General features: G+C 40.6%; 1 protein-coding gene across 2 annotated transcripts; it reads left to right on the plus strand.

Moving 5' to 3' along the window:
• The first annotated feature begins 1,622 nt into the window (after window positions 1–1,622).
• On the plus strand, window positions 1,623–11,163 carry LOC122536949 (titin homolog). 2 transcript variants are annotated; one of them, XM_043669754.1, is made up of 9 exons: window positions 1,623–1,898; window positions 3,959–4,338; window positions 5,043–5,265; window positions 5,462–5,749; window positions 5,889–6,016; window positions 6,101–6,273; window positions 6,572–6,944; window positions 7,323–7,767; window positions 8,251–11,163. In XM_043669754.1, the coding sequence occupies exons 1-9, from the start codon at window positions 1,817–1,819 to the stop codon at window positions 10,350–10,352; spliced, it is 4,194 nt and encodes a 1,397-aa protein (XP_043525689.1). In that variant the 5' UTR covers window positions 1,623–1,816; the 3' UTR covers window positions 10,353–11,163. The 2 variants fall into 2 exon arrangements, with proteins under 2 accessions (XP_043525689.1, XP_043525688.1); XM_043669753.1 differs by having other exon boundaries at window positions 1,624–1,898; window positions 8,161–11,163.
• Window positions 11,164–11,221: the final 58 nt, after the last annotated feature.

Here is an 11,221-nt window from a genome sequence, read left to right on the forward strand (position 1 = left end):
ATTTATTACGTGTCAAAGAATCGAAATGCGAAAGAAATAATCGTAGCCTCACGTTAATTAAAACGTAGAAATGGAAGAGGGAACGGAAAATCTCGTTATACGCGTGCTAGCAACGATTTGTTCCATTATTTCAAGTTGTTTAGCAATTAATGCATAATGCATAAAGCATTTTATTTTCTCGGTGGCACGCGCACGAGCTGGCAAGGTCGGTGACCGGCGTTGACCAAACACCGTGAAAAGCAAGGTGTGCCTTCGTAAATATAAGCGTATGATACATTCCAGTGGGAATACCGGAGGAAACGTGGAACAAAGTCAGCGATCGATTCGTTGCGAATGAATTGAGATCGCGAAAATATCGGAGATTGACGTCACGAACGTGTTCACCTATTTATGTACGTCACCGGAAGTTCACGTTCGCCAACGCTGGTAGGGTTGTTTAAAAAGAGTTGTAAAATTTTCCACAGGAGAAAGAAATAATCAAAAATCAATTTTTATGTATCATTTTGTCGTAACATGCCATGAAATGATTGAAACTGTCAGTAAGAAGAAAATAAAAATTTTCAAATCAAGAAATATCTTCTTTCTGGAGGAATGATCTGACTGAGAACTACAATTAATATATATTAATGTTTATAAACGACGTTCGTAAATAAATTGATGCGAAGGAAATTTCCAGAGTAAATTTTTCCTGTAAAAATTAATATATAATATAATTATATGCTTTATAATAAATTCGATATAATTTTTAAAATGGAACCACACAGTGTTACATACAATCAGATCCTCGGTAATTGTAGAAAAATTATGACAATAGTTATAGTTGTCTTCAAAACTGTCTTGGGAAATATTGTTGTATCAGAATGCTGGAATTTGAATATATGTTCAATTAGTATGTCTAACTGAATATATTTATAAAAGATTAGATTTAAATTATTGGAATCGATTTGAAATTTATTTGTTGTAATGCGATTACATTGTATAATACGTCCTTTTAAACAAACATTACGAGGAACATCATCGTAAATTATAATTTTTCTAATTTCAACTAGCTTCGAAATCTTATATCACATCATATTATTTTAAAATTATATCAGTTGTATGAATTGAATTAAGATCCACAAAATGTTCCTTCATTCCCTGTTTTTAAATATTTAACACGGATTTGATAAATACGCGATATCAATTAACAATATATCGAGTATATTTCTACAAGAAAATGCCACACCGTTGGTCATTTCGAGCACGTTTGATAATTCCACCAATTAACTCCCGCGTTGCCAGGAGGTGTCAGCAACGTCCGGGCGAAACTCTTCATTGTCAGTTACATAACACGACGACAATCGAAACGACCAACTTCAATCATCCGCTAGCTGCAAAGTCAACGACGTTCCGCTCTCTTCGTGGATTTCGAGGGATTTCGTCGGTGAAGAAAGAGGACCGGCCGCAGTGGGACAAAGATAGCCTGAAGAGGAAGCCCGAAGAGGCTGGCGTCGCCACGGTCGTCGGCCACGAAGAGGTCCGGCAGTGCTGCATCGAGCCTCGCGCTATATCGAGCCGGACACGTTCTTTCTCTCTCTTTCTCTGCCTCTCTCTCTCTCTCTCTCTCTCGGTTCAGCCATCGTACGGAAGACAGTTCGGGGAGACACCTCGAGGGCTTTCCCCACTTTCCTCGACCGATCACCGCGGAAATCACTCCGGCGGATCGATGAGGATCTTTCGGCGCTCGATGGTCCGAGAACCGTCGAAAAGCTGGCCAGGAACGGAGTGATCGTCGAGCCAGGCTCGACGTGGAAGTGGAAGAGGAGGAACGTGGATCATGGGCAACGCCACCACGAAGAGCCACTACTCGAAGAGTCATCCTGCCTCTGCCACCAGGAGGCCACGCTGGGAGGGATCAGGTAGACACGCACAGTTGCTTCTGAATGTGTTTGAACCGAATGTTGCTTGAAACCGTGACGTCTGACGCTTTGGTGGAAACGATCCCTCGAGGGACGAGAAACAATTCGCCATCTTGACCGAGAGACGATACATGAAACTCTCGATAGATTCAGATCTGCACACAGATATTAATTCGTACACGACGAATTTTATCCTCGATTTCCCTTAGCCGAGGATTCTTTTTCTCCGATCTGATTTTGCATCTCTCTGGTATTGAATTTTTTGGTTCAGAGAAGATTCGAAGGAGCGTGAGATGCGCGCGGCCGTGGGGCGCGTCTGGTGACACAGAGTTTCCGGTAACGACGTCGCGAGAATGACGATGCTCGCCTGTGTTTCGACTTGTGTCTCACGATTGGCTTGCCTCGATAGTGGGATGACGGCTATAATTAGACTGCTTTTGCCGACAGATCTGTCAAACCCGTGGCAGAACGTTTGAGTGATCGGTAATGGACGAGGAACTGGGGTAATCGGCAAAGTTCATTGGGTCAGTGTGATTTTCTGGATCACACTTGTTACACGGCGTGAAATTGCTGATCGATAGTGGATGAGATTTCGGAATAACATTGATGAAATTCTCCGTGACAGTCAATGAGAAACTATCCAGTATCTCTGTCAGTGGGAGTTTCTATGGAGATTTATCCGAGGATCGTGTATTTATTTACTATCAAATCAACCGGTTGTCCAAAATTAACTCGCATGCGTTGGCGTTTATTTTAATAGTCGAACGATGGGTCGGCTGAACGATTGGCGGGGAGCGCGCTAGCACCAAGTGAAAATACAATATATCCAACGAGAAATAGTTTTGCATCTCATTTATATTCGTATTTAATTAATGAATTAATCTCTTCTTTTATTAATATTTCGCTAATTAACTTCTTATAATACATGTACTCATGTGCAAGTTTTTCCTAGTTTGAATATAATTCTAAAAGATATTAATACTAGATATTAATATGAATAAATGGGAAATCATTTTTACGAATAACTGAACTTAATATTTAAAGATTAATTTTAAAAAAAGTAATTGTATCTTTATATATTTAATTTTATGATGAACAAGAAATATACATTCTCTTCAAAAAATTTGGAACAATTTAACTTTACTGTCCGAATTTACATTATAATGTATTGATTAAATGTTACAAATATCATAATCTTCATTCTTTGGTGCAGAATTTAAAAATTTCGCAGCTTTTGCCTATCCTTCGAAGGTTGGAAGAAATCATTCTTCTCCGAGAGTTATAGTCTCAACCTCTGATTTCAACAATGTTGCTAATAATCTATGAGAATGACTGTCACGTTTGTAAATAATTAATTGAAAAGTTTTACAATATCGTGTAATTCGATTGTCTTTTTTCTTCCTTGAAACATATGTACGTTCGATGACAATCGATTGGCACTACGTTTAAATAGACTTCAATCAATTTGCACGTTGTGACAAAGTGTCGAAGACGAGCTCAAGCCGATGCGATGTCCGACATCAGAGTTTCGCATAGTTTTTATCTGAGGACAGCGAAGCAGCAGCCCTAAGGTTGCTGAACAGTTTCAAATTTTATTTTGGGATCGCCACCTGCGAATCTCTGTATTAGAGAACGTGTGCTAACACATACACGAGCACCATCATTCTGGCACGTGCGAGCTTTCTCTGAACCTATTAATCAAAAAAAAAAAAAAGATCCCTCGAAACGATCGCCATTATCCAAACCAACGACACTATTTTTCACTCAGTCCGATGTAAATAGAAATATCGAAAATCAGGACTGAAAATCAAATTCACATGCAAGATAACTAGTAGAAACAAACGCTTAAAAAAGAACGTCTCGTAAAATTCCGTGTGATCTTCTTCACGTTCGAATCTTTATTTCCGAGGAATAACGTAGAAATAAATGGACGGAGATTCGAGGATATCGATAAAAATGAAACTCCAATCGATCGTTCCATCGTTAAAAATTCGAAAGAACGGAACACGCGGAGTAAGAGAAGCAAAGAATTATTTGTTGTTCTTTTTCGAACTCGTTAGGACTCCCGGCGCCGCCAGGGAAGCCGATTTTAATACCAGGAGCCGACGAATCGCAGCCGGATGTGGTCGCTATCCGTTGGGAGAGGTCACCGAGTAACGGTGGCTCGGCCATCGTCGGCTACCTGGTCGAACATCGAAGGCTCGGTTCGCAGCATTGGGTGCGCAGCACGCCGGGGCTTTGCACCTTTCCGGAACTGACCTTGAGCGGCCTCGAGCCAGGATGGCGCTATCAATTCAGGATCAGGGCACAGAACGCGGTTGGCTTCTCCCGACCCAGCGAGATCTCGGATCCCTTGACAGTGACCTTGCAGAGGTCCGCTTCATCCGCGCCTTACTTCGACCTCGAAGTCAAGGACACCACGGTGCTGGAGAACGAACAGGTGACTTTACGATCTTGTTGTGATTTATCAATCGAAGCTAGAGAATCGTGAGAAGAAAAATTTTTATTCTTGGTGAAAAAAAAAAGAAAAGGAAAAAATGCAAATGTATATGCCTTGTACTTTATATTCCTTGTACTTTGTTGGTTTCACCGTGGAAAAAGTATAGAAAAAAAATATACTTCTTAATTTTGGTTCGGAGACATTTACATCGTAATTTTGTTGGAGTTGCATTTTTCGGTGCGCAAAGAGATAACACTGATTTTTATTGAAGTAGAAAGGTGATTGTATAGTCTTCGCAGGCATGTTTGGCTAGACCATACTCGAATTCCTATTTTTCCCCTCCAATTCCTATTTTTATTGAACAGAATTTTTCACGTTTTAATTGAAGAATGATCGTATGATACAGCAGAGTTTACAAGTATCGTAGAATTCTTTCGGATTTTTTGGCACCTTGGATCAATGAGAAAATTAGTAAAGCGTGTCTGGTCTATAAAGGGACAAATCTACTTACTCGCAGTACACCGTGCAGTTCTAGCGTTTGCGTTACTTTTCTAATTTACGAGAATAATTTTAAGAGAAAATTGAAAGTATATTCACTTAACTGATTAATTGATCAATTAATTTAACATTTAATTTTTCTGATAAATAATTCGTTACAGTAACAATCGTATTAGTTCCTGTACACTTTTCCCTCGAACTTCTAGGCTGAATTTGTGGTACGATTTGGCGGATCGCCGCTGCCAAAAATCTCATGGTTCAAAGATGGCTTCGAAATATTCAGTAGCAGACGAACGAGGATCATTACGGAAAGTGGCAGGAGCGTTCTCCTGATACATCAAACCGCACTCAACGACGAAGGGGAAATAAAATGCACCGCCACTAACAGAGCTGGTCACGCTAGCACCAAAGCCAGATTAATTCTAGAAGGTCTATAATCAAGTTCAACCCTTTCCTTTGTTCGAAGTTAACATAATTAACTCTGTCTAATATAATTTATAATCTAATATAATTGTATTGTATTAACTCTGTTAATATAATTTATAATCTAATATAATTGTATTGTATTAACTCTGCTAATATAATTAATATAATATAATTAATGTAAAATAAAATTTTCGACTAGCTCCTCCAAAGATACGACTGCCACGTCAGTACGAAGATGGTCTCCTCTTTGAACAAGATGAGACCATTAGATTGAAAGTGTCGTTAGCCGGAAGACCTCCACCTTCGGTAATTTGGTACCACGACGGCGAAGTGGTTTCAAACGACGATAGACACATTTTCGAAACAATGGACGGCGAATCTATTTTGAAAATCCCCGATGCTAAACGTGTCGACAGAGGAGAGTATACTGTTAAGGCGATAAATAAGCTTGGAGAGGATACGTCGTCGTTTCTGGTGACCGTGACAGGTTATTATTAAACAAGTGAAAATTAGAATCACGAAACACTTGTATTATATTTCTTGTAGATAAGATTCATTTATTTTCGCAGAAATTTTCGCGCTGTATTACTGATAAAAAAATATATTTCCTTCTATCTAATTTTTAGATCGACCAGCAGCACCTGGAAAAGCAACAGTCACAATGACGTTAGGCAGATCGGTGACATTGTCTTGGGAGGAACCGCGAGACGATGGTGGTTGCAAAATTGGCACATACATTGTCGAGTATTATAGAGTTAGTGATAAATATTAATATTTCACTTGTATTTTCAACTTCATTAAACTGGGTTAAAATGTGTTCATTGTTTTTCTTTTTTAGGTTGGTTGGGACGTGTGGTTAAAGGCAACGACGAGTAGACAGACGAAAGCAACGCTGTCCGAGTTGATCGAAGGGTCGGAATATAAATTTCGAGTGAAAGCTGAGAATCCGTACGGTGTGAGCGAGCCAAGCGAGGAGAGCGACGTAATCTTCATTCCAGATATAAAAAGGGGGTATGTTGATTCCATAATTAAAGGATTGAATAAAATAAAGACAGAGTTATTTGATGATTCACTATCCAAATTTTTATGAAAAACGAGCAACTATTTTCTATCATAAAGAAATCAGATCTTTATAAATTTTTAGCAATTAGTCATTGAATAAATCTTATATTTTATATTTTAATGCAGAATTAAACAACAGTCGCGAAATAAATCTATATTTGTAATATATTTGTATTTTAGAGTTTATTTCTTGTATTTCGCAGTTTCTAGTTTCAATATGAGTAACATAATTTCTTCGATTGTTCAGGATAATGGCGCCCTCGTTGAGCGGAAAGTCGCAGAGTCACAGAGAAATCAGATCGCGAGAGAAACGTGAGGTCAGTTTCGCAGTGCCTACTCAAAGAACGAGGAGCTTGACTAGAGAGGAGGCTCGAAGTCGGGACAAAGATGACGACGTACATTTCGCACCAGCTAGTCGATCGGTATCAGCTCAGAGGCTTACGGGAAGGCCATCTAGAGTCGACAGTAGAGTGACGTTTGCCTTGGACACGATAGACAATTCAGACGCACCTGTTCCTCCGGCTAGATCGAAGGATCATTCCACTTTAAAGGTTGTTGAAGGCCAGGTTGGAAATCACGTGGATCGTTCGAGTGTTAATATAAATCCACCGAGCAACGAGGCAAGTGTCAGATATTTATTTCACTCATTCTATTTACTAAAATAATACTAGATTCCTATTCTACTGTGTAACGTTTGAACTTTTATTTTAAAAAGATAATATCTATTATTTATTTTTAGTATTTTATTTATTTTATTTTTGAAAATAAAACTTCTTGGACTTATGATTTATTTTCAAAAGGCATATTTTCAGATGCAGTTGCGTGGAAAGAGAATGAACTAAAATAAAGAATAAACAAACAAGACAAAGAATAAAATCCATTTCATTTTTACTTTTTTTTTAGAAAATCATTAAAATAGATTACTATTTTTCCTGCGATCTCTGTATGCAATAATGTTAAATTTTAATGTAGAAATTTGTTTTTTATATTTGAAATAGAACTTGATTCAAAATAAAGAGCCTCCAGCAACGCCAGTGTCTTCTACGAACGTGACAGTGACACCACCAACGATGGAAGAACCCAATAGACGTTCAGCGTTCAGAGAATCACGATCTCGTTCAGTTTCGATATCCAGAGAGCGTAGCATGTCGCCATTGTCAATGCCCAAAATTCAAGAACAGCACGAAGAGGAAGCTTCTTCAAGTTACTCACCTCTTCGTCCGTCGATGAACTTAACTTTAAAGAAGCAACAGGCGATCGTTGATGAACCTGAACCACAGTTCGTCAAGAGTCATTCGTTGGATGACAAACTAACATCACCTACCTCTCCTAGAGAGAACGACGACACTGTTTTGCACGGAAGTTCAGAGTTTATGCTGGTTTTATATCCTGAGGATCAAGAAAAGAGACCGGAGGATACTGTTGAAAGGCGGAAGAGCTTAGGTGAGACGATTTATTTCATTCTTATGACGATTTAGATAATGTCATACAAATTTCCTATAGATGTATAAAATCTCGAAAATGTTTAAAAGTAGTATTGACGTTAATGTAATACTACTTTAAATAACATAGAATATATGATGCAATGACAACAAAATCAATAATAAATTAAATATGATATGTTACGTTGTAACATTGTCGAATTTTTTAATGATTCTTAAAATCAGAAAATTTATAATTAAACATTTAACTTTAAAATCCTATGAAATGACACACGTGCAAAGTTATAAAAATATATATCGAAAGAGGAAATATCGACACAGCATCCTTGAACGATCGAAATCGGAAATACGATCAGGTTGATAAAATAATTCACGATGATTTTCCGCTCCACAGAAACACCGCGAATCACCACAGACATCACAGCAGACGTCACAGAGGACATCGAAGACTTGATACCACCACCCATGTCTCTCTCTCTTCCAGAGTTATTCAGCGCGGAACATCAGGTAGTGGAAACCCTCCGCGAGGCGGTCAGCTCCACGGAACTTCTCCACGAACGCGCCATGGAACGATTCTATCGCGCGGTCGCGGCGGAAGAAGCTTCTGAGGTGGCGAAAAGAAAGGTGCAACTCGAACGTAAAACCGGTGAATTGGCGTCGACCGGAGAAACGAAGCCGGCCATCGAGAACGACGTCTTCAAACGGCGATTGTCCAACACCGCTATCGCCTCCCCAAATTTAATGAACTGGCAGTCAAAGAAGAATCGCAGGAGATTAAGCGAGGGTCAAGCAGAGACTGTGAAACCTGCTAACTTGAAACTACTAACGTCTAATCTGCTGCCGGAAGTGGAAGCTGTGTCCGATCCGAACATACCCAGCGATTCGGAGAGTCCGATAGTCCCTTCGTGGGGGTTGGACAAGCCGGAAGAAACGACCACGCCACTGCGCAGGTGGCACGACACCAACGTGCCATTGGTCGAGGAGAAACCACCGGAGGAATCGATACTCTGGCAGTCCAACTCCAATGAAGACACTCTGCGCAACGAGGGGCTGTCCCCTGACGCTGAAACCTCGCAATCGAAGAAAGAAACGAAAGAGGAGACGGATGACGAGGAAGAAGAGAGCATGGAAACGTCCGAGGAATCGTCGGAGGAGATCAGCAGCGCCGACAGCGAGGACTTGAAACTTCTGAAGGCTAGAATCCTCGCCAGACAGGTGCTAGACGAAGAGGACACGTATCATCCAAGGGGAAGACCCATTCCGCACGTCGAACCTGAACCACCAGCTGTTCCCGCGCACAGAGTGCCTATCGTAGACGTTACACCGCCCACGCCGACTACCACAGATGCTCCCGTATTGTTGACTGCGGTCGTTCCTAAATCGATTCTGAAAAAGCCCAAGGAGGAACCGATTCCAGTGAACAGCTTCGGTAGACCGATCCCTCCTGAGAAACCTATCAGAAAATCGTTGCCTCCGAATGTTCAAGCTGTGAGCAGGAACGAAGAGGAGGACATTGTAGACACACAGGTTACAGCCGAATTAATTAAAGTACCTGCTATGTCGGAATCCGACACTGACAGCGTGTTATCCGCTGGCGAAGCAGCGAAGAATCGCAGGATCCAGGCGAAGGCAAGGACCGCAACGCCAGAGGAGGAGATCGACGAGGAAGACATCGAGGCGCGAATGGCGATGGTTAATCACTACACCGAGATTGTCAGGGAACACTCGAGTCGGTTTAACTACAGAAGCTCCGAGGAGAGGAAGCTCGACAATACGACTGGCTCCAGGAGATCCTCGTTTACCGAGGATCACGATCCGAATCCGGAGAAGCTGAACAAAAGGCAAGATTTCAGGGAAACACGACCGGTGCAACAGACGAAAGTGAGGAAGGGAAATGAAGTGGACAGAGAGGAAAAGCCGCAGGTTAATAAGAGGAGCACCACTCCGGCTAGAGACACGAAGCCTGCGAAGGAAAAACGAACGAGCAGACCAAGCTCCAGGAATCAGTCCCCTGTATCAAGATCGAGGAACGTGTCTGTTGAGAGAGGAGTCTCCTCGAGGTCCTCGTCGAAGACCAGAGCTCGAGCTCCGTCCCAAGATAGAAGACCACCTTCGAGAACCGGTTCCGAGGATCAACGGTTCGTTCGTGAGAGATCCGTCGACGAAGGTCCTCGTCGGTCGAGGAAACCTTCTTCCAAAACGCCTTCCAGATCTAGTTCCAGAGACAGGAGCAGCAGACCCGAGACGCCGGTCGAGTTGAAGATGGAACGTTTGCAGAGAGCTCTCGAGAGCAAGAAGTACAGATACTCTAGACGCGGGTCTAGCGCGAAGAGAGAGTACCCTGAGAAAGCTTGGAGAGAGAGCCGATTGAACGAGGAAAGATTGGCGATAGAGGCCAAGCACAATGTCAGGTCAATGGTGGGATACGTGACCGATTTGACTCTATTGTTGGCGGCTGTCTATATTTATTTGTTCAAGAAAGAGACTATGGCGATCCCTTTTATTGCGCTGTTGCTTTATAGGAGAGTTTCGGAGGAGATTAAGGGGAGAATGTTGGAAGGCTGGTGGTCGAAACGAAAGCAATGATGCTCAAAATGGAAATTTGAAATTTCTGCGGTTCACCGACAGAAATTTTCAATGAAAATTAAATGGATTAAATGTTGGATTGAGGATAACGTAACGATATTTCTAACTGAAACTTGCAGGAATGTAAATTTTTTGAATAACAATTAGAATTAATTTGGAATGATAATAAGGATGATTTAAATAAGAGTGTCGGTATTTCATAACAGAAGAATGAAATTCGAATGAATTCAGAATGAAAATGATGATGTTATTTAAAGTCGTGCACCTTGCAGTAGAGAATTTCGAATGAATTCGAAGTAAAATTTGCAACAGAGGTGTACGGAAATGTCTGCAGTATGCAGTAGAGAATTTCGAAGCAGAAATGAAGCAGAAATGACGACAATGACTGCTCGAAGTAAAAGAATTGGAGTGAAATTCGAATGAATTTTAAGAACAACTGTTAATCACGCGAGAGAGATCGAAAATATTCTTCGACATTGGGGATTGTTACGAAGAAGTGATTCAAAGAACAAATTCCTCTGTGCAGCAATTGTAGCGTGTTGAGTCTCGATCATTTTAATGTTGTAGACTTTGAAGTACAATCTGTCGAAAACGCATCGGTCGATGGTAGAGCCATCATTCAGAGAAGCTAAATTGTTATATTTCGTTGAGGAATTACACCAAACGAGTACCAAAGATGAATAGTGTATTCTAAGAGAATGACATATTATTATAAATTATTATTATTATTATCATTGTTATTATTATTATTATTTATTCCTATTTATTATGGATGTTCTTACTTGCAATAAACGTGTACATAACTGTTGAATTTAAGATCGATCTTCTTCTGGGTTTAATTATCCTATTCCGTGTGTTTTTTATTTCAA

The sequence above is a fragment of the Frieseomelitta varia genome, unplaced genomic scaffold (genome assembly GCF_011392965.1).
Source record: "Frieseomelitta varia isolate USP_RPSP 00005682 unplaced genomic scaffold, Fvar_1.2 scaffold_88, whole genome shotgun sequence".
NCBI lineage: Eukaryota > Metazoa > Arthropoda > Insecta > Hymenoptera > Apidae > Frieseomelitta > Frieseomelitta varia.

What these genes read in the sequence shown, in the direction of transcription:
- LOC122536949 (XM_043669753.1), top strand. Translation starts at nt 1,817, where the DNA reads ATGGGCAACGCCACCACGAAGAGCCACTACTCGAAGAGTCATCCTGCC. An exon ending in GCCACGCTGGGAGGGATCAG is followed by an intron (nt 1,899 to 3,958) that starts GTAGACACGCAC and finishes CGAACTCGTTAG; the next exon opens with GACTCCCGGCGCCGCCAGGG. An exon ending in CGGTGCTGGAGAACGAACAG is followed by an intron (nt 4,339 to 5,042) that starts GTGACTTTACGA and finishes TCGAACTTCTAG; the next exon opens with GCTGAATTTGTGGTACGATT.